Raw genomic sequence first — 27,173 nt, 5'->3', positions numbered from 1 at the left:
CAGAAATTAAAAAGTGGTCTTTCTCTCACCCACCTTTGCTTCTGAAGAAGAAAAAGAAGAAGAAAAACAATGTCATGATTTAAATCTAGATTTGAGCAAAATAACACTTCACTTTAGGATAATTGTATACAGTGCTGCTTATATAATCCAAATATATTTCCTTGAGTACATATTTATCCTGCCAATATCACTTAGCAATATTTGTTACAGTATTAGTTTTCTAAAACAAATTTGGAAATACTCTAAAACATTAGGCTACTAGAGTATTTTTTTTATTAGAAGAATCACCAAGGAAGAAACTGGAGCAGTAGTATATATCCCTGGAAATCAAGAATGGAGGACGGAATAATACACCATGAAAATCTAGCCATGGTTTTGCTGTTTTTATCTAGGCAATATAGTTTATACTATAAATTGTAAAAATGCAAATAAGAACAATTAGCATTGTAGTCTAATAACTCTTGAGGACATCAAATCAGAGACATTACTTTGAACAGTTCAAACTGATGCTATGTTCTACAGGAGAAATTTCTATGTTGACCCACAGAAATATATGAGTCCATGAAAATGTATTCGTCTTTGTTTTAACTCCCATAGTAGGAGATATCATGTTACTATAATATACTTTACAAATAGGTTATTCAACATTATTGTATATCAAATAAATTCTGAGTTGTGTGTTTTGAAAAAGAACACCTACAGTATGTACTAAGAATGACAGATTTCCAAGTTATTTTCAACTCATTGCAGAAAAAAATATGACCTACTTTCTTTGAAGTCCTGTAAACTCTTTTTTTCACTTTGCAGTGGGAGAAACTGCAGATGACGACAAGTGAAAGAAGAAAAATAATTTGCTCAGTCACATTCCACATTATTGCTATTACCTGTGTAGTTTGGTCATTGTACGTATTGATAGATCGGACTGCTGAGGAAATTAAGCAAGGCAATGACAATGGTGAGTATATTATTTTCTACTTTAACATTATGCTACTTGCAGAATCACTAATAATATACTTCACTAAGTACACACACTCAAAACACAATAGCATGTTTTATTTGCATATCTTTTCTACAAAGATTGATTACCTAGTATAATTAGTTCTTGAGCAACATAATTTTATAATTGTATAAACATTTCCTTATCATTCCCCTTTTCACAGAATCCAACACTTTAAGAATACCCTTTATATTTTCATGAAACCAAATCATTACCTCTTATAGACCAAATAAGTAGTTCCAAACAGGTATTTTAATGGTTATGATTCCCAAGGATGGCATTTCCATGGAATTACCTCTTGAATTCTCTGAATAGAAATAGTTTCCTTCAAGTTGATTTCCTGAACGTTTCATGCCCATAAAGTTTTTTTTTGGCAAGAGTTGGAAGTAATTTGCATTGACTTCTTCCAGGATTTGTTTTGTCCAAGACTTACTATTGCCTGGTGACTTCTCATCCAAGGCTAACCAGGCCTAACCTTCTGCACATTCATACAGACAACATCTGCCATCAGTTGAGATCAAGGATAGAAACTTGCAAAAGAAATCAAAATAGAAATAATAAATCAATGATCCTATGTAGTTCTCAATCGCAACTATAGTAGCAGAAGCATGCAATGCAAATAATATTATTCTGCGTGTTTCATGCAAACACTGAATCCAGAAAGAGTCTGTGCTTTCTGTACGTGTTGTATACTGTAACTATTTGCAGAATCAAATGTTATTGTTCCCCTATACCCAATATTTGCCACAGGAAAATATAGCTTCTATAGAAAACTCTCTAAATACTACTTAGGACAGTGTATGTGCCTGCCATTATTTGCTTTATTAAATAAAACACTCCTAGATATAGATATTCAATTAGTGAGAGATATACAACTTTTTTACATCAACTTGATTCTATCAAATGGTTAGGGTTAGGGTAGATATGTAGATATACGTAGAGGAATTGCGTGAACACAGCTTGTTTGATCTTTCAAATTGTGCAAAGATAGAAAATAGTCAATTTAGTGATCTTAAATAGATTGCACAAATTCAGCTATTACTTTCAAGTGTACATGTTTATTTATTTGTTAAATTCATTTGTCTCCTATCACCTTGGGGGCACTTTAGGTGGCTCACAATAATAAAAAGGGGGGGGGAAATGAAGGGAGTGTAAACAGAAGTAAAATAATAGAACAATAAAATAAACAATGGGAAAGGAATCCAACTAGAATAAATACATCAGTATGCTCCTCTGGATATAACTTAAATAGTTCAAATTATTCTGAAAAAACTTTCCTTTTTTTCTTGTTTTCCACCATGTTCTCATTTATACACTTTTCACTAATAAAGCCAAGTATATGATCTTCATTTTAAAAAGTGCATTATTTTATCCTTTAATGATCCATGTGACAAATAAATGGTGTGTGGCATTTTTGAAAATGTCAAAAAAAAATCCTTCAGCGATAGATTAACAATGACAATCTGACAATAGGCAAATCTGATCTCAAAATAATATTCTTGCTTATTGTCAGGAAATATCTTTTGATTCTAAAAGTCTATTAAAATTGCAAAATCATTTATAGGTGTATATAACAACCCCACACTGGCTTTCTACCACCACTAGAAATAATGCTGTTTGCTCTTTTGACTGCTTCAAACATGGAAACTTGTACATCTTCAGTTGACCTGATAACATGAAGTTTTCTTTTTTTCCCTCTTGATCCATTCATTTGTCCTTCATATATTTGTTTTGAAATTCAGGCAGCTCTCTATACAACAATCAAATCCACTCAAACCATTTGTTTTGCATCATTGAATCACTTTGTATTCAGTGTACATTCATTCTTAATTATTTTTATTACAACACTTAACATCCATTCCTGCTATAGATAGCCATCTTGCAGACTTCGCCTCTCCAGCTCTCATTTCCTTATAAGAACGTAGACATAAACATATGCAAACCATTTCATTGTAACAGACTATATACTACTTATTACTAGCCTTGGATTAAAATTTCTCATCTTGAGTAAGCATTCCACACGGTGCATAAATGCTTAAAAAAACCTAGAGCAACCTAGAGCCGAGGTGGCGCAGTGGTTAAATGCAGCACTGCAGGCTACTTCAGCTGACTGCAGTTCTGCAGTTCGGCTGTTCAAATCTCACCGGCTCAGGGTTGACTCAGCCTTCCATCCTTCCGAGGTGGGTAAAACGAGGACCCGGATTGTTGTTGGGGGCAATATGCTGACTCTGTAAACCGCTTAGAGAGGGCTGAAAGCCCCATGAAGCGGTATATAAGTCTAACTGCTATTGCTATTGCTAATTGCTAGAAGTAGAATATCTATATCATTTACATTCATCCAATTTTTCTTGTCAGCTTAGATTGCTTTGATAGATTGATAGCGAGACCCATGTTCCGTATTGTATCATACAATATAATATTCATTGTAAATTGTTTAGGTTCACGGCCTGCAACATGGAATCTTAGGAATGTAAAGATACAGGCACATTCACTGCAAGCATTCCGTATAAATTAATTCATAAAAAGTAGTAAACAGTCTAATGAACACTACACAAACCTTGACTTATACCTTGAACCATAACTAAGCGTATCATTTATTCTCAAGTATGCTTTGCTTCTATCATATAACAGTTCTACTGCATTCAGCAATTGACCTCCCATTCTATATCCATGTAAAACACTGTATTATTTAAGCCTACTAAATCTAACCAATCATAAATGTTTTTGCACAGTCAGACATTTTTCAGTGACTCCTAAAAAGCAAAAATCTGTGCATGAGCAGCCTCAAATAAAGCTTCACTGCACTTCCCAAATGTTGTTTCTCCTTGCTTCTTGTATTATTTCAGACAGAATTCTGCCAAACCCCTCGCCAGATAAACTTAAGAAATTGTGCATTCGTTCAAGTCAGGTATTTGTTTTGACAGGTGCATAGGCAGTTGTCACAGGCACTAAGCAAATCTAACAGACACACCATAAGCAGGCCACAGTCGAGCAGTTATACAGTGACAGTCCATTTCTGCAGACTTATCATTGTTCCATATTCTCAGCAGCCTTTCTTTGTCTCATATTATTCACCAATTTTCTCATTATTTCATCAGAAGCAATCAAACTGATGATGCTTTTAGATTTATATTGGATGGACAGACAATAGATAGATAGATAGATAGATAGATAGATAGATAGATAGATAGATAGATAGATAGATAGATAGATAGATAGATAGATAGATAGATAGATAGATAGATGATTGATTGATATATATTCACTTAAACCATGAAAAATGAAGAACAATTTTTTATAAGCAGGTTTTTCACAAAACAAACAGAATTCTTATTCATTCCTGGATCTCTATATTCTCTCATTGTGTTTTTGTCACTTAATAAAAAGGATATATTACATACCAGTAATTGGAACTTGATAGCCACTAATTGCTCCTTTAATATGCCTGAAACAACCACCTGGTTGCTAATTCAAATTGTTTAAGCTATATTTTAGGCCTTTTATCCATAACACATTATCCATCATTTTCCCATGCATATATTTGGTCATTCAGGGCAACAATAAAGCAGAGATGGGGGAGTGAGTGGGAGACGAGTGTGCTCAAGAGAAGCATGAGGCCCTTGCCTAACAATCAAAGCTGCAATTACCAGAACTGCCATTAAATGATGCAATCATAAGAACTTTCACCTAACTACCACTTAATTAGTAGTGGAAATTCGTGTCTTGAATGATGTCATTGAGGATTACTTGTAACTTTTGTCTTTTTATGAAAATAGTAGGAAGTGTGCTTCTGAACCACTCAGCAAATATAGTTGATAGTAAATATTAGAGAAAGCAACAGAAATAGTCCTGATCAATTTAACATTAATCTCTCTCTCCCTCCCTCTCTCTCTCCCTCCCTCCCTCTCTCTTATGGAAAGGAGTCCTAGAATGGCCATTTTGGACAAAATTGGTTGTGGTAGCCATTGGATTCACTGGAGGCCTTGTCTTCATGTATGTGCAATGTAAAGTCTACATTCAGTTATGGCGAAGGCTGAAGGCTTATAACCGTGTGATATTTGTTCAGAACTGTCCAGATACTGCCAAAAAACTGGAAGAGAAAAATTCTTCCACCATTCAGAACACTGAAATTAAAGATACAGTTGTGGTTCCGGTGTCACAGACAGATACAAACTGTCAGCAAACAGAAGAAACTGTTCCTGATGTCATGCCAGTTTGATGGAAGTAGCATTTCTTTGGGGAAACAAAGTGAAACGTTTCTGTTAGCTACAAGGAAAAAAAAAATCAAATCCACAGATTATATTTGAAAAAAGAACAAATATAAAAAATAGCAAGGAAAATTGATAAGATGCACATTACCTCTGAAATGTAACTGAGAAATGTTTTTTCACCTTTCTTGCTAAGTACAGTTAAAAGTGGAAGATAGAAAAGCAAAAACTTCTAACAGGCAAAGGACATGCCAACACTACTACTGATGGCTTACAAGAACTGCGTTTTCAGAACTTCTACTTACGTTCTGTTTACAAGAAAAAAAAGTTTATGTGTATTTGCTACTATGGTCTTTTTGCTAATTATTGTAAACTTGGGGGGGGGGGAGATCAAACAACTTTTTAAGGTTCTTATAAAGGTATGCATCGAAGCACAAATTATCTGTTTGATAATGTGATATTTAATGCTAAGGTGATTACCCTATAACATTTCTGTAAAAACAACCACACTTATCAAGTAATAATGGATTTTGAGTATTTGTAAAGTAGAGTATTAGAATATTTTTCTTGGTCAATCATAGACACAGAAATAATTAACAAGAAATTCCCTGACAAATTGCTACGTTCATCTGGAATAGCAATTTAGTTTGTAATTATTCTTATATAGTAGAACATTAAAAATTTCCGGGCCACTGTAAGATTACTCTTCCAAAGGACAATTCATTAAATCGGAGTATTAAGACAACAGAGTACTTTTGTTAACAAAAGGCTTTATAATTTCTATTATCTTTTTATTTGGGTGAGGTATTGTTTTAAAAATAGCCTTGAAAAAGTCTATGTGGACAGCATTCACATTATGACAATATTTCTTCAATGTGAACTTAATTGGCAATGTAAATGCAGAAACTTCTATATAAGAAAGAATTTAACAGTCAAGGATTCAGTAGTTCATTTGATACTATTATTTTAATATATTAATATAAAATGAGGTATGATTAAATGAGATGCTTAAATTCAAATCAGTGTAAGAATGCAGCCTGCAGGGGATCCAAAGAATAATTTGGCATCCCATTTCAGAAGTATTTACCCAGGAGGCTTAAAGAAAGTAAGATATTTACAGAAAAATAAGTATCTTATTTCTATCGCTGTTATGCTTGTTGATTGTATTGTGAGTTGTGCCCAAGTAATGTGAGTTAATACGAGAAAACAGTAATAAGGGGAGCTTATGATGAAAAACTGCAATTGGTTATTTCTAAAAGAATTATAATTCATGCTGCAAATTTTAAAAAATAGTAAACTGCCCTGATATATTTGTTTGTTCCATTGAGAAATTGCAAAAGCAGTTAACTTCATTAAGATAAATGGGTATTTTCTCACTTGATGTCAGTAAGTTAGAGTTGTTTGTATTATCAGAAATCTAGCTTGGTTGAAAACATATTAACTGTAAAGTTAATATTATACAATATGATGGATATGACAAGAATTATAATGCTGGAAAGCTTTCTGAAATGAAAACTGGATAACTGAACTGTAAACTAAGTATTTCAGATAAAAGAAAAAAAATGCCATTATAGTATTTTGTGGGGGTTCAGATGATCCCATAATTTAATACAGATAATGGGACAAATGGAAAAGAAGTCTGGCCACAAGCTGAAATAAAACTCAAGCTGAACGGTTTGCTTTTTTTTCCCTAAGTGACATATAGCAATAGCAGTTAGACTTATATACCGCTTCATAGGGCTTTCAGCCCTCTCTAAGCGGTTTACAGAGAGTCAGCATATTGCCCCCACAGTCTGGGTCCTCATTTCACCCACCTCGGAAGGATGGAAGGCTGAGTCAACCTTGAGCCAGTGAGATTTGAACCGCTGAACTGCAGATAACAGTCAGCTGAAGTGGCCTGCAGTACTGCACCCTAACCACTGCACCACCTCGGCTCTTAATAAAAGATATAAGGATATAGTTTGGGTTATATTTATAATTTGGAGTGATAACATATGCTTCTTCTCCGACTATAAATATTTATGATTTTACTATGCTTTGCATAGAAGATCACTATGGCATTAAAAACTGAAAACTGAACTTATATACAACAAAATGCACTTTCAGAATAATACTGCAATGTGAATTTCTTATCATTATACTAATGTTAATGTCAGTCCAAGCAGTTATTTTGCCCAACTGCATATTTTGCAGAGACCGTACAATGGCGCCCATACAGAGCAACGTTGCGTAAAAGGATTATCATGCATGTGACAAAAGGCAAATGGCTGGTTATTCATATATTCGGTGGCAGTAAAATATTACAGTAGATTCATAGAAATGTTGGCATGTTTATATAGCATGGATGCATTGGAAGAAAAAGTCTACATGATTCCCATACCAAGATCTAGAAACAACTTATCATTATGCCAGCAAGCGTTGTAAACAAGATTTGTTTTGGCTTAATTCCATGGAATTTAGGGAATTATGCTATTTTTAAAACCTGATTCACATGGAACCAGGCATGAAGGGACAGCTTTCAGTTCTGTTTGAAAATTATATTTGTACCACAATTTGCAATATGCCATCTTTTATGCTGTCGAGTACCAGTTAAAGAAAAAGTGTATTACAGATACCAGAAAAAATGTGGAATATATCGTCCTTTAAGGGGAAAAAACCAAATTTTTAAATTCCAGTATTTTTGGGTTGGTTGGTTGGTTTATTTTTAGGCAGCATTCAATTCCAAATTATCCTGGCTATAAATCTAAAATACTATTAGTATAATTGCTACAGGTGGAAAGCAATCAATAGAAAAGGTGAGTATTGCATTGTTGCACAGATCCCCATTTATCTGAAAGTTATCTCTCAATTTCTGAAAACTGCACTGCAATCTATGATGCAAATATTTTATTATATATAATCATTGGACTTGCAAGTTTGTTACTTGTTTTCCCAGTTCTCTTTGGGAAGAGCTTTTGTGGGTGATTTGTGTATTAAAAAGGTTCTTGGGGTGAGAAAAAAAACCTAATTGTTGTGGAACAAATTTGTATTTGTAATAAACAGATGACTCTTAAGTGGCTATAAATTATTTATTTTTTTAATAGAAACTAATCATGTTTGCATTATGTAGTTATATTATTTATTTTGTATTTCCAGTCTGAAGAACTTCAGAACTCGAGTCTTAAGTTTCAAACTTGAGGATATTGTTGCCTTGTCAAATGCCCTTAGAAGCGTATTTTAAATGAAAGCTCAGTCTATGTGCTTCAGATTACATTTGATTAAGTGAGGAATGGCCTAGTTAAAAACAAATGTAGTCGTCCTTTTCCTGAGCAACAGTTTAACTCAAGAACTTCTTTCCCCATTCTTCAGGAATGTGTGACCCGACAAACACGCGCACGACAAAAGCACACCGACAAAACCATGGTGAGAAAACCGCAATGTCATAAATGCGCCCACAACAACGCGCCCACAAAACCACGCCCACAAAAGCGCAATTTAAGTTAAGGTAACGGTTAGGTTCAGGGTTAGGTTTAGGGTTATTAGGTTGTTATTACTTGTTTGTTGAAGGCGTGCTTTTGTTGGTGCGCTGTTGTCGGCGTGCTTCTGCGCTCATTCGTTGGCGCGATTTCCTCACCACGGTTTCGTCGGTCGCGCTTTTGTCGAGCACGCATTTGTCGGTGAATCCAGGAATGTAGTTTAATGTCAGTTCAGTAGCATGAATATGTGCTTCAGAATCTGATTTATAAATCAATGTTAAGGAACTTTGTTTTAAAAAGAAATCAGTACCAAAGTAGAAAGCCCACTAGTAGATTCTCTGAAGCCAAACTGGTGATGTCAAGTTATTTGCTTGTCCAAAAATGAGTAATTTTGAATTATGAAAATATTACAAGATTGTCAGTTATCCAGGTCATGGTTGTCCCAAAGGTGCTTTTCAGGAGGCAGCTGAACTTTCTCATTTTTTTTTCCACTTCTCATCCAAGAAGCTGCTTCAGCTCTCCATTCCCCACTATCCTGTCAGAGCTGAAGAAACTTTTTGGATGAGAAGCAAAACATCACAAAAAAACAACAACAAAAGTCCAGTTACCTCCTGAAAAAGCACCTTTGGGAAAATATTACAAGTTACCACGTAGAATATTACAACTGAAGAACCCAAAGATCAAATCCAAGAAAGAAAGCTTAAATATACTGGTTAGTATACTTTCTTCAGTACTGTTTTATAGCCCATATTTTACTCTTTCCAATTTTATTTTATAGCCTATATTTTATTCTTTCCAACTCAAAACAATATTGTAAATAAATTAGATACTGGGACACACAATTATGTACCTATGTATGCTTAGCGGGAAAGCTCTTTTTTTGTAAAAAGAAAAGAGCTAAAGGTGGTGTGTTAAGAGAATGGCAAAACAGTTCCTCCCATTATGCATTTTTACAATTTGGAAGAGTTCAAGGGGAAATATAGAATCCTTAATAGTACAGGTGAAACTCGAGAAATTAGAATATCGTGCAAAAGTTCACCTATTTCAGTAATGCAACTTAAAAGGTGAAACTAATATATGAGACAGACTCATTACATGCAAAGCAAGATAGTTCAAGCCGTGATTTGTCATAATTGTGATTATTATAGCTTACAGCTCATGAAAACCCCAAATCCACAATCTCAGAAAATTAGAATATTGTGAAATGGTGCAATATTCTAGGCTCAAAGTGTCTCACTTTAATCAATTAATTAAGCCATAACATCTGCAAAAGGTTCCTGAGCCTTTAAATGGTCTCAGTCTGGTTCAGTAGGAATCACAATCATGGGAGACTGCTGACCTGACGGTTGTGCAGAAAACCATCATTGACACCCTCCATAAGGAGGGAAAGCCTCAATAGGTAATTGCAAAAGAAGTTGGATGTTCCCAAAGTGCTGTATCAAAGCACATTAATAGAAAGTTATGTGGCAGGGAAAAGTGTGGAAGAAAAAGGTGCACAAGCAGCAGGGATGATCGCAGCCTGGAGAGGATTGTCAGGAAAAGGCCATTCAAAAATGTTGGGGACTTTCACAAGGAGTGGACTGAGGCTGGAGTCGATGCATCAAGAGCCACTACACACAGAGGGATTGTGGACATGGGCTTCAAAAGTCCTCTTTCCTGATGAGAGCAACTTTTGCCTCTCATTTGGAAACCAAGGACCCAGAGTATAGAGGACGAATGGAGAGGCACAAACTGCAAGATGCTTGAAGTCCAGTGTGAAGTTTCCAGTCTGTGTTGATTTGGGGAGCCATGTCATCTACTGGTGTTGGTCCAGCAAACTCGCCTGACCTGAACCCCATAGAGAATCTATGAGGCATTGCCAAGAGAAAGATGAGAGACATGAGACCAAACAATACAGAGAGCTGAAGGCCGCTATTGAAGCCTCCTGGTCTTCCATAACACCTCAGCAGTACCACAGGCTGATAGCTTCCATGCCACACCGCATTGAGGCACTAATTGCTGCAAAAGGGGCCCAAAGCAAGTACTGAGTACATATGCATGCTTATACCTTTCAGAGGTCCGATATTGTTCTATGTACAATCCTTGTTTTATTGATTGCATGTAATATTCTAATTTTCTGAGATTGTGGATTTGAGGTTTTCATGAGCTGTAAGCCATAATCATCACAATTATGACAAATCACGGCTTGAACTATCTTGCTTTGCATGTAATGAGTCTATCTCATATATTAGTTTCACCTTTTAAGTTGCATTACTGAAATAAATGAACTTTTGCACAATATTCTAAGTTTTCGAGTTTCACCTGTACCTGCTGCAAAATTTAGACCACATTTTTTAATCCCAACCTCTCAAGTGATGTTATGCGCTATGCTTCCAATCTTCAGCTTCTTCAAGAAGGAATAATGCCAGAATGCACTATTAAAAAATGTTGCCACTCTTGGGGTATGGAAAGATGCATTTAAGTTCACCCCTAAAAATACTTTGCTCCTATTGTAATGACAATCAGATCAGTACTTTCTCTTGAAGAACAACAACTGCCGGAAGGTAGTAGGTGAGGTGCAACATTATAAATTGGACTTTTTCTTCATGACCTTTAAATGTTGTTGCATTTTATGACTAATTAGAATAATTATTTTAGACTAATCAGAATTGATTCTATCAATATAATATCAAGTATTTTTTATGAACCTTACCCACATTGCACTGTTTTTAAAAAAGGCAATGCAATATTATAAACTGCAGTATAAATTGTCATAGTGATCAGAACTGCAGGCTCTCTTGGTTGATTAAAAGGAAGGTTTCTTGCTGCCAGTTTAAACACTGGTTTGTCAATCTGTTTCACATATCCCAACAATTTCTTTTTCATCCACATCCTGTGCGACAGGCAGTTCATTTCCAGCTTCAATGTTTGCACTCTCCATTCTATTTTTAGATAGATCTTTACTGGATAACTTTCTCATTTTAATATTTGGTAGCTTCTTCAAGTCACCATCCCAGTCTCTGGTAGAAATGGAAAAAAAGGCAAGCATTAGTTGATGGAAACCCTTTAATATTTATGTTGGTGATCAATCATTGCTCCTATTTAAAAAGAAAAAACTTTGATTGGAAAGGTCTTTGTAAAATAACCCTGGAATAAACCCACCTAATTGAAGAGATGTTTTCAAGAGACTTTACTGAAATTCCTATGATGCAGGAAAGACAGGAAAACTACTATGTATATTCTAAAATAGGCTTACAATATTTAAATGAATATAACCCCACACCAAATTAAAGGAAAACAAAAATATTTTGGGTCCAATTTATATACAAAAGGCTCTACCTACTTTATTAACTGATCCTATCTATTGTAGCCAATTTATATCTAAATAGGATTTCCCCAGGCATTGTGTCAAGCAATTAAAATAACATCAATATTAACATTTTAATTTTTATAAAATTAAAAATAGAGAAAAAGGCAAAGATACAAATATATAAACCCTCAATTTTCACTTGTCAGTTTATTTCTGAGTTATAATACATAAATTCCCATTTTATAATGTAATACTCAGTATAACACAAGCAATAATACAATATGATGTTGAAAATGTTTTATTATTTGAAACTGATGCATGCCATTGTTGGAAAATAGACTGTTCATACTAGATTACTTTGGACTAAAAGACTGTGTCCTCTTTTAAAAATTAACAGAAATTATGCTGGAGTAATGTATCTCTGCCCGCCCCATTTGGGGGTAGTTAGAAAATAACTCACCTGAAATATCGAAGATGTTTACAGTTTACAATGTCAGGGATTTCTATGGAAAGAAATTGAATCTAGATCAATCCATAGAGTAAGAAAATAAAAAGATTACTGATCTCCCACTGTCTTATTTTGTTATTGTAGTTGAAAGAGACAAACTCATCAGTTTTATTTTGCTTACTTTAGAAATTAAAACTGATTCATCAAAATATCTTATTTCAAATTGCAAGATACCCCAAAGAATATGTTCAAAAGGATGGCTATTAGATTTACTTTGTTAGCAATGTACAAAAAATATGTACATGCATTATATGTACTTTCTCAGGAGAAAACTATTTGCAACAAAGAAAATAAAATTACATGCTGCCATATCAAGGATATTATTTTAGCCAATTAACCAACTTTATTCAATTGGGCTAATTTAGTTCTTAAATGTTTCACATCAAATTTGGAAAAGCGCCTAATTTTTCCAGACAAAACTATAATTGTCTGGTAAGAAAAACTAATGAATGGTGAATACTGGGAGAGAAAGAAAAGTCACACCACTGGTCATTTCTTCTCAGTAAAAGGCAATAGAAATATGCATTTTAAAAATTAGTCAATTTAACTTTTCATTTTAAACTACCATCTCTAATAACACTGCCTAGAAGTATAAATCATTTTTCTCAAATTAGAACCAGTTAATCAAGAAATATGCAAATGATTATTTCTTCTTAAATATTTCACAGTAAAAAATAAGTGAAGTAGACTTGGATAATTTGAATACAATGTGTGTTAAATTATACATAGATAAAAGATAAATGAATAGACTATAGAGAGAGACTTGAAATACATATAGCATATATACTGTTAATTTTAAGTTGTTGCTATGTCAAAATTGAAGAACATTTCAAGTTCTTATGGATATGAATTTTTCAAGTAAACTTGTCTAAACTTGTAGCAATTCATCAGGAACAAGGTTACACTGACCATCTATTTATTATTAAAAATATTTTGCATGCATCAAATTAACTACTACAATTTATCCACCTTGCATCTTTCTTCATTAAAACAAATTGAAACATTGAAAGACAAAAAGGATAAATATAAAAAGTGGAAAGGGGGACATAACTAAGGCAGAATATCAGCAAATAGCCCGAGCCTGTAAAGATGAAGCGAGGAAAGTTATGGCTCACAGTGACAAAAGGCTTGCCACAAAAGTAAAAAATAACAAAAAAAAAGCTTTTTCCAACATGTTAAAAACAAGAAAAAAGTTAAGGAAACAACTGGTCCATTGCTGGGAGAAAATGGCAAGAAGGTGACAAGCAATGGAGAAAGCAGAACTATTTAATTCATTTTTTGCATCTGTTTTTACACAAAGGGGAAAAAAACAGTCCAACCTACCAAAAATAGCCCCCAAAAATCAGGTTAGGAACACAAGTTAAAATAGGGAAGAAAATCATGAGCATCTGTCTAACCAAGATCAATGTTAATATAATCAGGTATTAATCAGTGTTAATACCACTTTATAATGCCTTGATAAGGCCACATTTAGAATACTGCATTCAGTTTTGGTTGTTACAATGTAAAAAAGATGTGGAGACTCTAGAAAGAGTGCAGAGAAGAGCAACAAAAATGATTAGAGGACTGGAGACTAAAACATATGAAGAACGGTAGCAGGAACTGGATATGTCTAGTTTAATGAAAAGAAAGACATGGGGAGACATGATAGCAGTGTTCTAATATCTCAGGGGTTGCCACAAAGAAGAGGAAGTCAAACTATTCTCCAAGGCACCTGAGGGCAGAACAAGAAGCAATGGGTGGAAACTAATCAAGGAGAGAAGCAACTTAGAACTGAGGAGAAATTTCCTGACAGTTAGAACAATTAATCAGTGGAACAGCTTGACTCCAGAAGTTGTGAATGCCCAACACTGGAAGTCTTTAAGAAGATGTTGGATAGCCATTTGTCTGAAATGGTATAGGGTTTCCTGCCTAGGCAGGGTGTTGGACTAGAAGACCTCCAAAGTCCCTTCCAGGTTGGTTTGGTGTGGTATTGTATTGTATGTGATTTGATATGCTGGTACATGAATGTCAAGTTCAAGTAAAGTCCAACACCATAGAGAATAAAATATGAATAAGATGTGAGAAAACAATTAACTTTTATTTACTTCGGAAGTACCGTATTTTTCAGAGTATAAGACGCACCTTTTTTCCTCAAAAAAAAGGCTGAAAATCTGGGTGGGTCTTATACACTGAATACAGCATTTTTGCCTCATGAAACTCCGCCCCTTCACAAAAATGGCCGTGCATAGCTTGTAGGAGGCTTTCAGAGAGCTCCTGGGGGGCTGGGGAGGGCAGAAATGAGCAAAAAACAGCCAGTTTTTTGCTCAATTCCCCCCCCCCCCAGGAGCACTCTATAAGCTTCCTAAAGGGTATCCATGTCCTTTTTTTGACAAAATGGGCCCGTTTTTTTTCAAAAAATGGTCTGTTTTTTGCTTGTTTTTTGAGGGGGAGGAAAATCCTGGAGCACTCTACTAGCCTCCTAAGGGCTATTCATGCCCTTTTTTTAAAAAAAAAATCAGGCCCGTTTTCATGAAAAATTGGCTTTTTGGAGGTCTGAAGAATGCAAAAACTTTTTTTTAATTTGCCTCTTCAAAACCTTGGTGCGTCTTATACTCCGATGCGTCTTATACTCTGAAAAATACGGTAGAACTCATGTTACTGCTCTTTTATTTAGAGTTCTTATATTTGGGGCACATTTTAATAACAGGTTACTTTTTAACACAGCATACCTATGCCATAGCTTTCATACTGCTGTCTTTCACGTTCCATGGTCTGCTTGATTACGGTTTCCCTGGAACTATGCTGTCTGGACTGTCGTCCTTTGATGCTGTTGTGCAGTTCAATCTGTTCCAACTCATCACGAAATCGCTGCAAATAACTAAAACACAGTATACTGCCGTTTTAGGAACATTGGGGTTTTTTTTAAAGCAATACTTGTCAATTATTTAGAAACATTAAATCATCTTGAATATTAAAGAATAAAGAATATATACAAAACCACTAATATTAAACTAAATATCAGAGGCAAGGTTGTTCTCTATCTATCTCAGCTATCCAGATTTTAAACAGCAATATGACAACAAAAGAATAGCATAGTTTTCTTTAGCCAGGAAAAGATTTTTAAAAAGCACAAACTACAGTATATATTTTATCAAACTATTTTGTGCATGTTTCAAACTAAAGTTGCTTTTTTAATTTCAGCTCATATTTAAAATAAATAAGTTTGTTTATTTACAAAATCCAGAAACAGGATATTTGAGACTAAAAGTGTAATAATTGCATACAAATAGTACACAACAGGTATATATTATTCCAGAAAAAAAATAGATTAGAAGAGTTAATTTAATTGTTTCTAATTACTTATAATAATTAACATATATGAAGTTAAAATTACACTGCATGGATAAATACTAAAGATGGCCTATACCAACAGATGTTCTAATGAACTACATAGAACAGGGTGTTTTTATTTTGAAAAACATACCAAGCAGTTAAAATTATGAACATCAACTCAACATTCTTGTTCCAAACACAGAAGACTTAGGTAGCTTGCTATAAACCTACTTTTCTACTAATTCAGAAGCTTCTTTTTTTGTGTATTCCATTTTGTCAGGATCAAGGTGACATTGAAACCACAGCAATTTTTCACCTACCAAAAAAAGAGAACAAAAATAATTTTTGAGATATTTGTAAAACCTACAAAAGTGTAAAAAATGTATTATACAGTTTAATAATTTCCTCTCCCATCTTTAAAGTTATTATTTTCATGTCTGCTTGCTTCTAATGCTAATAAAAATGTAAAACAATACTAAATTATTAATCCCATAATATAACTAAATCTACTTCCATTGAAATTTCCTTTCATATGCTCATGGTTACTGTCTAAAAACTAGCATCTGTTTCAATCAGTAATTTGCTATTACTGCCAAGTAAAAGGTCATATATCATTTATTCATTTTTCCAGGATATTTTATTAAGAAAGGGCTAATAAATCTAGAGCTCACATCCCTACAGAAATTATGAGGAAAGAGCACATGAACCATATTTATGCAATTTAAAATCAATTTATAGAATGGATAAGCTGATAGAAAAGAACTGAATTTCATTCTAGAAAAAAACACCATCATAGTCGGGGATAGTCAGATAATTCAAATGCTTGGCATATACTTTTTAAGGATTAAAGATAACCCAAGAGAAATGGGACAATAAGCAGTGCATGCAAATACTATATAGCACAGTTAGATGTAAAACTTTTGGAATCTCCTAATCTAATGATGTTTTCCAATGAATTTGTAAGTAAAGCAAAACTTCTACATGATACAAAATTAAACCCATCTTTCTGCAAATCTGAACACATACTGAATTTAAATTTTTAATGCCATTTGTTTACAAATTCAAAATAAGAGTAAATACACAAGATACAAAAGTTTTGACAGGATTTCAATCAGGATTTCACCCAAAAACAGCTTCAAAGGGCAGCTTCAAAGGGTATACCCTTATGGAGGCTTTCAGAGAGCTCCTGGGGGCTCAGGAGGGCGGAAATGAGTGAAAAATGGACCCTTTATGTCTCCTCCCAGTCCCCAGGAGCACTCTTTAAACCTCCATAAGGCTATGCATGCAATTTGTGTGACATAAAACACCCATTTTCTTAAAAAACGGACTGTTTTCTGCTCATTTTTTGGGGGGGGACCCCTTCCCAGGAGCACTCTGCAAGCCCCCCTCCAAGGCTATTCATGCCTTTTAAAAAAAAAAAAGGCCCATTTTCGTGAAAAACGGGCCGTTTTGGGGAGGTTTGCAGAGTGCAAATACTTTTTTTTCCTTTTGGAAAGCTCTTTAACTGATTGGTGAAAATTACATTGATCAAGTGCTGTGCCAGCAGAAACACCTACCTATCTACTGTATTTCTCTCTATCTCTATTTCTCTATCTCTATCCCTCTACCTACCTACTGACCTACCTACTCTCTCTTTTTCCCTACCTATTGTATTTCTTTCTCTCTCTCTCTATCCCTTTATCTATTTACCTACCTACCTAACTACCCTTTCTCCCTACCTATCTACTGTACTTCTCTCACTCTCTATTTCTCTCCCTATTTTTCTCTCTATCCTTCTACCTACTTACCTACCTACTCTCTCTCTTGACCTACCTACCTACTGGCCCTTCCTACCTACTCGCCCTACCTACCTTCTCTCTCTCTCTCTCTCTCTCTCTCTCTCTCTCTCTCTCTCTCTCTCTCTCTCTCTCTCTCTCTCTCTCTCTCTCTCTCTCTCTCTCTCTCTCTCTCTCTCTCTCTCTCTCTCTCTCTCTCTCTCTCTCTCTCTCTCTCTATATATATATATATATATATATATATATATATATATATATATATATATACATATATATATATATATATATACATATATATATATATATATATACATATATATATATATATATACATATATATATATGTATACATATATATATATATATATATACATATATATATATATATATATACATATATATATATATATATATATATATATATATATATATATATATATATATATATATATATATATATATATATATATATATATCCCTATCTACCTACCTACCTAACTACTCTTTCCCTATCATATATCTCTCTTTCTCTCTCTACCTACCAACTTACCTTCTCTCTCTCGCGTGCGCATGTGCGCTTTCTCTCTCTCTCTCTCTCTCTCCCTTTATCTATCTATCTACCTAACTACTCTCTCTCCCTCCCTCCCTCCCTCCTGTATTTCTCTTTCTCTCCCTCTCTATCCCTCTATACCCTACTTACTAGCCTTTTCAAAACCTTGGTGCGTCTTATACTCCGGTGCATCTTATACTCCGAAAAATACAGTAACTGTATGCTGAATGATCACAAAAAGTGTTGCTACAATTGTCAAAATGCTGAGAAAATTTGCAAAAGAGAATCCTGCTAAAATGTTTAACTGATACTAGAGTCTACATGTCCAACTTTAACAAGGTTTTTTTGTAGCTCAAATGTGGAAAAGTTATCCAGGTCACTCTTTTGGTTTGTTGTTTGTGTATTTCCTTTAAATTATTAAGTCACCAGGCAGTTTAATTTGTATATGCAGTGCAACAACTTTTTCCACACGATCCTTTTAGACCAGTGAATGCTAACCTTTTTGTTGTCTTGTGTCGTAAGTGCGCACGCCCCCGCGCTGCCCCATGCATGCACATGTGACCCCTCAGTCCCCCATGCATGTGTGCACATCTCCCGCATGCACCCCACACCCCGAGCATGCATTGTAGAGCTTAGCTGGGGCAACAGCTCATGTGCCCACAGAGACGGCTCTGCATGCCACCTGTGACACACATGCCATAGGTTTGCCATCACCATTTTATACTGTCATTTTTAAATCCACTTTAAATCAATCTCAGTCTTGTCCAATACAACGTCTCTTCCATACCCTCCTTTAAAAATAGTCTTATCTATAATGCAAGACACTTATGGGACCACAGTTTTAAAAATATCCTTCATCACATCCAATGTTAAAGTACTTTTTTATATTCTATTAATAAATCAAATATGTTCTGTTCTTTTAACTGTAATCTTTAATTCTTTCTGGTTCCCTCTAGTATCCAGCTTTCAAAGTCACGTCTTTTCATGTTTCTTTTTTTAAGAATTCAAAACAACGGCTTTTTCCCCATGGAAAAGATTCTTATAATTTATTTTGAAACTCCTACTTTAAAAGTTCATCTGGACCTTCAATCCATTTGTAATTTTTCAAAATTAATGTTTTAATCACCCTTTTGCTGTATATGTCTTCCTTTGCTAAGAATTGCATATTGCTATAAGATGTAAGTAAGAAAGATCTTTATTACGGTCAAAGACCAGCAATATACATTTGTTTTTACACTATATTAAAAAATACTAACATTAAAATATAATTATAAGTATTGACAATAAAAATGAATAATAACATAATGGGCCAAAGATTGTTAAAGGTATGTCCAGATAATTGATACAAGATGGTACTATACTTCTGTAGCCAATTTTTTTCTTATGGACATTGCAGCAGCACAGAACTTTGCCACTGCATACGTGGTAACCGGGTTAGTGTCCTGGAGGAGAAAGCCTAGATAAAAATTGTCTGCCCTCATACTCTGGTTTCTCTTCAGATCGTATAAATCTTTCACTATAAGATGTGTAATTGCTTTGGTTCCTAATGACTAGAAAGCAGCTAAAAAGCAATTTCCAAAAGTGATTAAATCTAGGTGAGCTTTGGGTACACATGGCATATATATATCAGCTAAGAGCTTTTAGTTAGAATTCATCAGTTCTTTGCTCCTTGATTCCTGAGCCAACCACAAAAAATTTGTTCCTGCAATTTACTCACAAGAAGCACCTGTGAGAAGTACAAATATTTTGTCAGCCAGAATTCACCATCTGGTTGATCATCTGGCCGTAATGTCAAGTTCACTTTTTTGGAGATGTCTAGTACACAATGAATCTTCACCAGAAGTCCTCCTATTTGAAATATTATTTTTTTTATTTTTTAAAAAACCAGCTAGTGTATTATCTATTGCCAGGCAAATGAAGAAAAAAATAAATCTGGTTATTTCTAAAAATAATTAAACATGTAAATGTAATAAATGATTTTATTTACTAATGTAGAATATTGATGTTAATTACAAAATGTATTTAGTTTCTCACATGCCCAATTTCCAAAAGATACGCTTTACAAAGATGAAAAATTAAGTTAAGTTAAAGTTAAAAACTGATTAAAATTCTCTTTTAAAGAAAGTTTATGAATTATGCAAAACTTCCAAATGTTATAGAAAACATTAATAAAAAATCAGAACTGTATAAAGGAACCAGTATTCCAAAATTCCAAGTAATAGTAGCGTAGGATCCCTAATGTTAAACCGAATACATAGTTGATATAAAAGTTTTTAAAAAAATATTAGCAGTGGCTAGAACTTCTTCCAAGGAAATACAACAAAGATTAATTTTACAAAATCTGAAAATATAAATTACTTACCCACAATGCTGAGCCGAAAGGCTTTTTCATTTTTCAATCTGCAAGAGGAAAAAAATACAATATATTTATTTAATAACTTTATATTCTGTTGCAATCTCAGGACATATTTAATAGTTACAATAGCACAATCTAACTTCTAAAATATGTATAGCCAATTAGATAAAGTATATAAATTGAAGAAACTATACAAGAATTAATTTTTTTAAAAAACTATATGTAAACACAGAAGCAGATGAACTATTTTGCTCTGAAAGAGAAGGAATCTGTTTAACGAAGAAAATACCTACTTTATTTACCATGTGAATTCTTATCCCTAAACGCCAAGCAGGTGGATAAAGATGTTTACAAAATATATTTTAATATCTGTTTTAACATTAGCTTTTCCCTATGGCACACAAAAACTCTGAAATTACAGAATCTCATCATAACAAATCTGAAAACACCCCAAGCAACCATCTAACTCACATTTTACCATGTTAAAAAGTGATTAAGAACCCTTTATGAACCCTTTGAATATTCTATATTCCTATATAAATATAACTTAAGCATGATCTATTTTCCATTCGCCGTAGATAAAGAGAACACAATTATATAAATAAGGTAAACATTGTACTTATGCATTTATTATATCTAGTTATAATGCTAATTATAATTAACAATGTTAATTAGTTAATTAACTTCTGCATTTAGTCATGCCAGCCACATGACCATGGCGATGTCTTCGGACAGCGCTGACTCTTCAGCTTTGAAACAGAGATGAGCACCGCCCCCTAGAGTCGGGAACAACTAGCACATATGTGCTAAGTGAATCTTTACTTTTACCTTATAATGCTAATTATATTATACCGGCATATTTCTATGGTACTATTTCCAACAATACCTAATTAACAAATGACTCATTAATTGTGCCTCGAAATATAAGAGTTGTGCAGAATTGGACAACTGACAAGATCAGAAAGTTAGTAGACTAATGAACAGTAGAAAACATTTTAGAAATACTGAGCAGATTATTTTACTAGGAAAATTATCCGTTCCTATCTGCTGTGTGAAGATACAGTGACTTGCTAAAAACCTCTTCTCAGAAAAGATGAGGGAGAACTCCTGAACGTCGACAAGATATTTTACTGAAATGACACAGGAACAGGAACAGAAAGTGTGTTCTCATTATACCATTGATGGGTTTTTTATGTTAAATGAAAAGAAAGCATATGGTGACATAGCAAATATTTTGGAAGTAAAGGAGAAAATCTGGAGCCCACTATGCATTAACTAAAGATTAAGTTCTACATATCTGCCTCTAAATATATTGCACCAAAGTCTCTGATAAATATAACGTATAGGACACCAATATCTCATTTTATCATAAACCAGAGATTTAATACTAATACATTTTAACATATAATAGTGGCTATCACTTTTATTTCTAAAACACCACAGCAAAATTGTTTAAATCACTTGTAAAAAGATAATCTAAAAAGCAGGATTCAAAGTTAAGGTTTTATAATATTGTATTGCATTGTGCTGTTAATACTAAGGATTATTTGCACAGAAATTGCATCAATGTCATAAAGAATTCTATTTCCATTGTAAATTCCTGGGCTGGGAGTTACATACATATTAACTTCTCCTTGTCACTGATCTTGATCAGGAATGCTGGAGAAAGTGACCTACTTACAGATTAGAGTTTTAAATTTTTAGTAGCAGTGTAAAATCGATTATCTAGTTTCTACTATCAGAGCCAGATCAGTTTTTGGCAGTTATTCAAGACAATATTAGGCCTCCTCCGAATTCCATCATCCAGCCAGTGCAGACTGGCAACTACCCGGAGGAGAGCCTTCTCGGTGGCTGCTCCGACCCTCTGGAACGAACTCCCCGTGGAGATTCGGACCCTCACCACCCTCCAGTCCTTCCGCACCGCTTTAAAGATCTGGCTGTCCCGGCTGGCCTGGGGTTAAGATTCTAACCCCACCCAAATTGTGTGACTGTTGTGTTTTCTTTTTAATATGTTGTATTGTCTTCATGTTGGAAAATTGTTTGTCCTTCCCCCCCCCCCCTCTTTTTGAACTGTGAGCCGCCCTGAGTCCCTCCAGGGAAAAGGGCGGCATACAAATAAAGGGAAAACTAAAACTAAACTAAACAATTCAGGAGCATGCACTATGCAAGTTTGAGGTCTATCACATGATCAAAATAAAATAATGAAATACCGCATTTCCCCAAAAATAAGTCCTACCCCAAAATTACTCCTAGCCTGATTTTTTAAAGTGTGCCCAATATAAGACCTACCCCAAAAATAAGTCCTAGTGAAGTGCGAGTGTGAGTGTGTGTGTCCCCAGCACAGGAGGCAACAAGCGTGTGCGAGCCAATGGTGTCCAGCAGCAGCAGCAGCCCAGGCAATGCAGGTGAGTTGATTACCTGTCAAAGCAGCAGGCAGAGGCAAAGGTGGGGGGAGGCATGTGACCTGGATGCATCATGCAGGCCATAAGAAAGCAGAGAGTTGGAACCAGAGTGGCGGGCAGCTGCAGGACGCTTGTCTTTGCACAGCAGCGGATGTAGGCAGAGGTTTTGGAGGAAAAGCAGGCGATCCGGACATGCCGTATAAGCTGCAGGAAAGCCAAGAGTTGGTGGGCCACAATGGATGGGTGGCTGCAGAAGGCTGATCTTTGTCTCTCTTGGCTGGCCTAAGGCTTATGTGGGTCGTCGGGATCGCCTGCCTTCTATTCCTGCGCTCTGACTGGGTCTTATTTTTGGGGAAAACACGGCAGTAAGATCAATCATGGTTTATATCACTGCAAATGATGAAAGATCTTAAAACTGGACAGTAATGGATTGCTATCATTTGTGCTTATATGTTTATCTCATTTTTAATACATCCTTAAATAAGATGTCAGACTAATAAGATAAAGGTAAAATTTTCCCCTGACAGTTGTATCTGACTCCAGGGGGCAGTGCTCATCTCCATTTATTAGTCGAGGGAACCAATGTTGTCCAAAAATACTTTCATGGTCAAATGACCAGCATGACTATATGTCAAGGCATATGGAACACTCTTACCTTCTCACCAAAGTGGTAGGTATTTATCTACTTGCATTTGAATGCTTTCAAACTGATGGGCGGGAGCTGGGGTAGCTTTGTAGCTGATAAGCTCAGCATCTTTAACCATTGAGCCATCAATATTTCTAAAGCAAAAATATTATCCCAGATACCATTCAACATTAGAAAATATGTAAACACTTACTTTTCCTTTTTAACCTGTTTGTGTGCTTCTTTTGTAAGTTGAGCCGCTTTTCTGCTGTAAGGATGGATGGCTTTCTTCTCCTGCTCCCCCCCTTTTGCTTTGGCAATTTTAGGCTGAAATAATGAGTCAAAATAATGAAAACATTTAATAGAACTACTTCAACTATCCTCATCTGAAGCATAACAAAATAATTTAACTTTCAAGCATCAGTCAGCATCTACCATGTATTCATAACACTTAACTATAGAAGATGGTTATAAGGATCTTGTTTATATATATCTGTACTTCTATTCAAAATAAAAAGAGGCCGTCTAAAAAATATATAGAAATCAATACTGTTTCTAAATTATTATCTGACTCTATACCGATAATCAACTGATGTATTCTTTCATTGTAAGCTCATAAAACTTTTTTTACTTCAGTTTTTTACTTTTGTATGTCTTTCCCATTGGCAACCTAGAAGTGGCTTTAGGAATCATTTTAGATTTACTCACCAACTACAAAAATAATGAAATATGAATGCATTCTAATCATAGAACTCAAAAAGAATACTTGAAGAAGTGATAAAATACACACAAGAAAAAATAAAATAATCAAATATTTTCAATATTTTCAATATATACGTAATTTAGGCTGATAAAATTACATATGTAAAAAATCAGTGATATTTAATATCACTGTTTAAATATTACGGGGGTGCAATGGCTGAGCAATTAAGACACTGGGCTAAATAATAATATATACTTTTTCCCCATGCCCTACTGCAAACATCCAGACTGTACACTCCTTTCTATAAAACTTTCTTTTCCAATACAAATCAGCATTTGACTGCTATAGACATCAGCAGGAATTATATCCAGAAAATGACACAACTTACATATTTGTGTCAGATGTCAGGACACAAGTAGATAAAAACTTTACATGATATCACCATATGCACATTTTCACCAACATATTGATGTCACCATTTGCACACTGTCATCAGCATTATTATTGACAGAATACTCCAAAATGATGATGATCTTGCCTGTTAGTTTCATGTAATGATTAAATATCAGGGGATTTAAAAAATGGCACTCCACACGGAAACAACTGCACAGACCTTTTCATCCCTACCCGCAAACCTGGAGCTGCCTATTAAGTATAGACCTGAAGCATTATAAAATGCTACCTTTAATTCTCAACTCTTGATGCCAGTCCAATCTACTAAGAGATTCAAAGGGTATGCAGAAACCAAGTCAAGTCAAGTCAAGTATGCAGAAGCATCTATCCAACCTTGACTAATCTTGAAAAAACTAAGAGGGAACCAGACTGGGCTAAATTTGAAAGAGAGGCCACCAAGAAATTTAAGGACTATATTTTTTAAAAAAATTCTGAAAGTTTGTTAAAGCAAATTATATGTTTTACTACAAGAAAATTACAAAAGATATGTCCATGTAACCACCAGATGCCAAAAGGGTTTTTACTCTATAACTGTTAAATGAAGTACATGCCCTAACAGAAAGCTTAAAACCATTTATATATGAATTATTAAACACTAAGTAAACCAAACACAATTTTAACATAACATAAATTTTGTATAATGTAGTGTAATAGATCTTAATTGTTCAGATTTTTAAATGTTCAAAGTTTATAGAAAATATGTTCCTAAAAAGGATTTCCTAAATCCCCCCCCCAAAAAATGAAGCCTCTGTGTCCAATACACCTCTTTGATTTCCCTGATTACAATCCATCAAAAATATAAGTTTTATGTTGCTAGTTTATATAGAACACAGAACTCCGAATTCTTTATAGCGACACTATAAAAATGTAATAAGAAAACATAATCTTTGAAGTGAGATGTGCAGCAAACAAATCTAATAAATAATCTCAACGGAAAAGCCAATTAATTTAGTGTCAATAAATAAACTTAGTGAGTTAATAAAGACCATACCTAGTACAAAATCTCCGTATCATGCAAGCAGTCTTTTTGCCAGGGCTATGATAAAACTAACTTATCAAATAAACACAGGCATGTTGTATGCAGTTTCAACGTGGAAGTAGAATTTAAGAATTTCCATGGCAATCTCTAGTATGTTTACTGTGAAATAAGAACAATTTAATTTCTTGTTCACCACAAATGCCCGCACAAACGCACAATGCTTGAAGTACGTTAAAAACTAAACAAATACATTTCAGCATGGCTAAAACTAAACAAATACGTTTCGGCATAAAAAGTGTGCTTATTTAAAAAGCCATCGAAACTCCATCGTATCTGTTGACGAGTCCACTGCAATGCATGATTATGTTTTTCAGTTCAATCCTCCCCTCTCCCCGCGTTGCACCGGCTAAACTCACCATATTCACGAAGCGAAAAGCAGGCGCGTCTCCTTAAAGGGCAAAAAGCGCCCATGTGCTTTTCTGAACCCAGGCGAGTCCCACACTTTAACCCTCCCGGCTGGATCCACGGACAGCCAGCTGCTCCGTTCCGTTCCGTTCAAATAGAAAATATTTATTAGATCGACTTTAGTAAATACGTTGGATTAATTCCTGTTCCTAATTCAGAAGGGAGCGTTTACGGGGCGTATAGAAATCACTTCTATAAACCCTGCTAGGTTAAAATAAGTCTGAGGATGTCGGTTTTTAAGCTGTGTCCTGCTGATTCCTTCCGCTGAAAAAGGGTAAAAATCGCGGATGTCTTCCGAGCGTCTCTGTTTAGCTAATGAGCTAAATTACTCTTTAGGAAAAGAATCAATTGATTCGGCCATTGAAAGGAATGGCGCCTATAAACGTGGACATAGAATGAGTGACAGCCATCCCACCAACAATAATTTTAACATTAACACGCTTCTGATGTCACATGAAGCATTAACACCCATTTGTTTTAAGGGTACAGATTTTTTTGGAAGTAAAGGATAATAGAAACATGGAGCAATAGAATTCGAATACTGTTTATTTCATGTATGCATGATAGCAGGAGGTCTGAATTACAGCATGTTTAAAAGTAGAAATGATGAAATTATAATAATAAAAATTAGGCTTTCAAGACTTGCTAGCTTTCTCTTTCAATGACTTTATATTATATATTACCGTATATACTCGAGTATAGGCCGACCCGAATATAAGCCGAGGCACCTAATTTTACCACAAAAAACTGGAAAAGTTATTGACTCAAGTATAAGCCTAGGGTGGGAAATGCAGCAGCTACCGGTAAATTTCAAAAATAAAAATAGATACCAATAATGTTTTTGAATATTTATTTCAAAGAAAAACAGTAAACTAGCGGTGTATTCAATGAAATACTTCACTCACCTCATGATGCTGATGTCCCGCTGTGATGATGATGTCCCGTGCAGCCGCGGGAGCGATGTCCCGCCTCCTATGACACACGGCACAGTGATTCCTATCATTGGATCACTGTACCAGAGGAGGTGGGACATCGCTATGTGGCTGCTTGCCATAACAAGGAGGAGGTGGGACATCGTTGCAGAGCGGCAGGA

The 27,173-nt window shown here is 34.8% G+C and overlaps 2 protein-coding genes across 5 annotated transcripts in view; one reads left to right on the top strand and one right to left on the bottom strand.

The window, feature by feature from the left end:
• The window catches only part of MARCHF1 (membrane associated ring-CH-type finger 1), a 125,860-nt gene extending 118,957 nt beyond the window's left edge, over nucleotides 1–6,903 (top strand). For all 3 annotated transcript variants that reach the window (XM_087724676.1, XM_087724677.1, XM_087724678.1), the window contains 2 exons: nucleotides 808–955; nucleotides 4,918–6,903. In XM_087724676.1, the coding sequence (XP_087580802.1) occupies nucleotides 808–955; nucleotides 4,918–5,216 (447 nt within the window). In that variant the 3' untranslated portion in view covers nucleotides 5,217–6,903. The remainder of the gene's footprint in view (nucleotides 1–807; nucleotides 956–4,917) is intronic.
• Nucleotides 6,904–7,890: 987 nt separating this feature from the next.
• On the bottom strand, nucleotides 7,891–26,175 carry TMA16 (translation machinery associated 16 homolog). Of its 2 annotated transcripts, XR_015697909.1 has the most exons (8): nucleotides 26,032–26,175; nucleotides 23,695–23,807; nucleotides 20,460–20,497; nucleotides 16,004–16,088; nucleotides 15,169–15,317; nucleotides 12,410–12,452; nucleotides 10,937–11,659; nucleotides 7,891–10,875 (listed from the first exon to the last, which is right to left on the bottom strand). XR_015697909.1 is itself a non-coding variant. In XM_087724675.1 (7 exons), exons 1-7 carry the CDS (start codon nucleotides 26,032–26,034, stop codon nucleotides 11,488–11,490), a joined length of 603 nt encoding a protein of 200 aa, XP_087580801.1. In that variant the 5' UTR covers nucleotides 26,035–26,175; the 3' UTR covers nucleotides 7,891–11,487. The 2 variants fall into 2 exon arrangements, 1 of the variants encoding a protein (XP_087580801.1); XM_087724675.1 differs by having other exon boundaries at nucleotides 7,891–11,659.
• Nucleotides 26,176–27,173: the final 998 nt, after the last annotated feature.

This window comes from Thamnophis sirtalis, unplaced genomic scaffold (genome assembly GCF_051295495.1).
Source record: "Thamnophis sirtalis isolate CommonGarterSnake01/CBP01778 unplaced genomic scaffold, rThaSir2_p1.2 scaffold_10, whole genome shotgun sequence".
NCBI classification, from domain to species: domain Eukaryota; kingdom Metazoa; phylum Chordata; class Lepidosauria; order Squamata; family Natricidae; genus Thamnophis; species Thamnophis sirtalis.
This window is presented reverse-complemented; position numbering and strand designations above follow the sequence as displayed.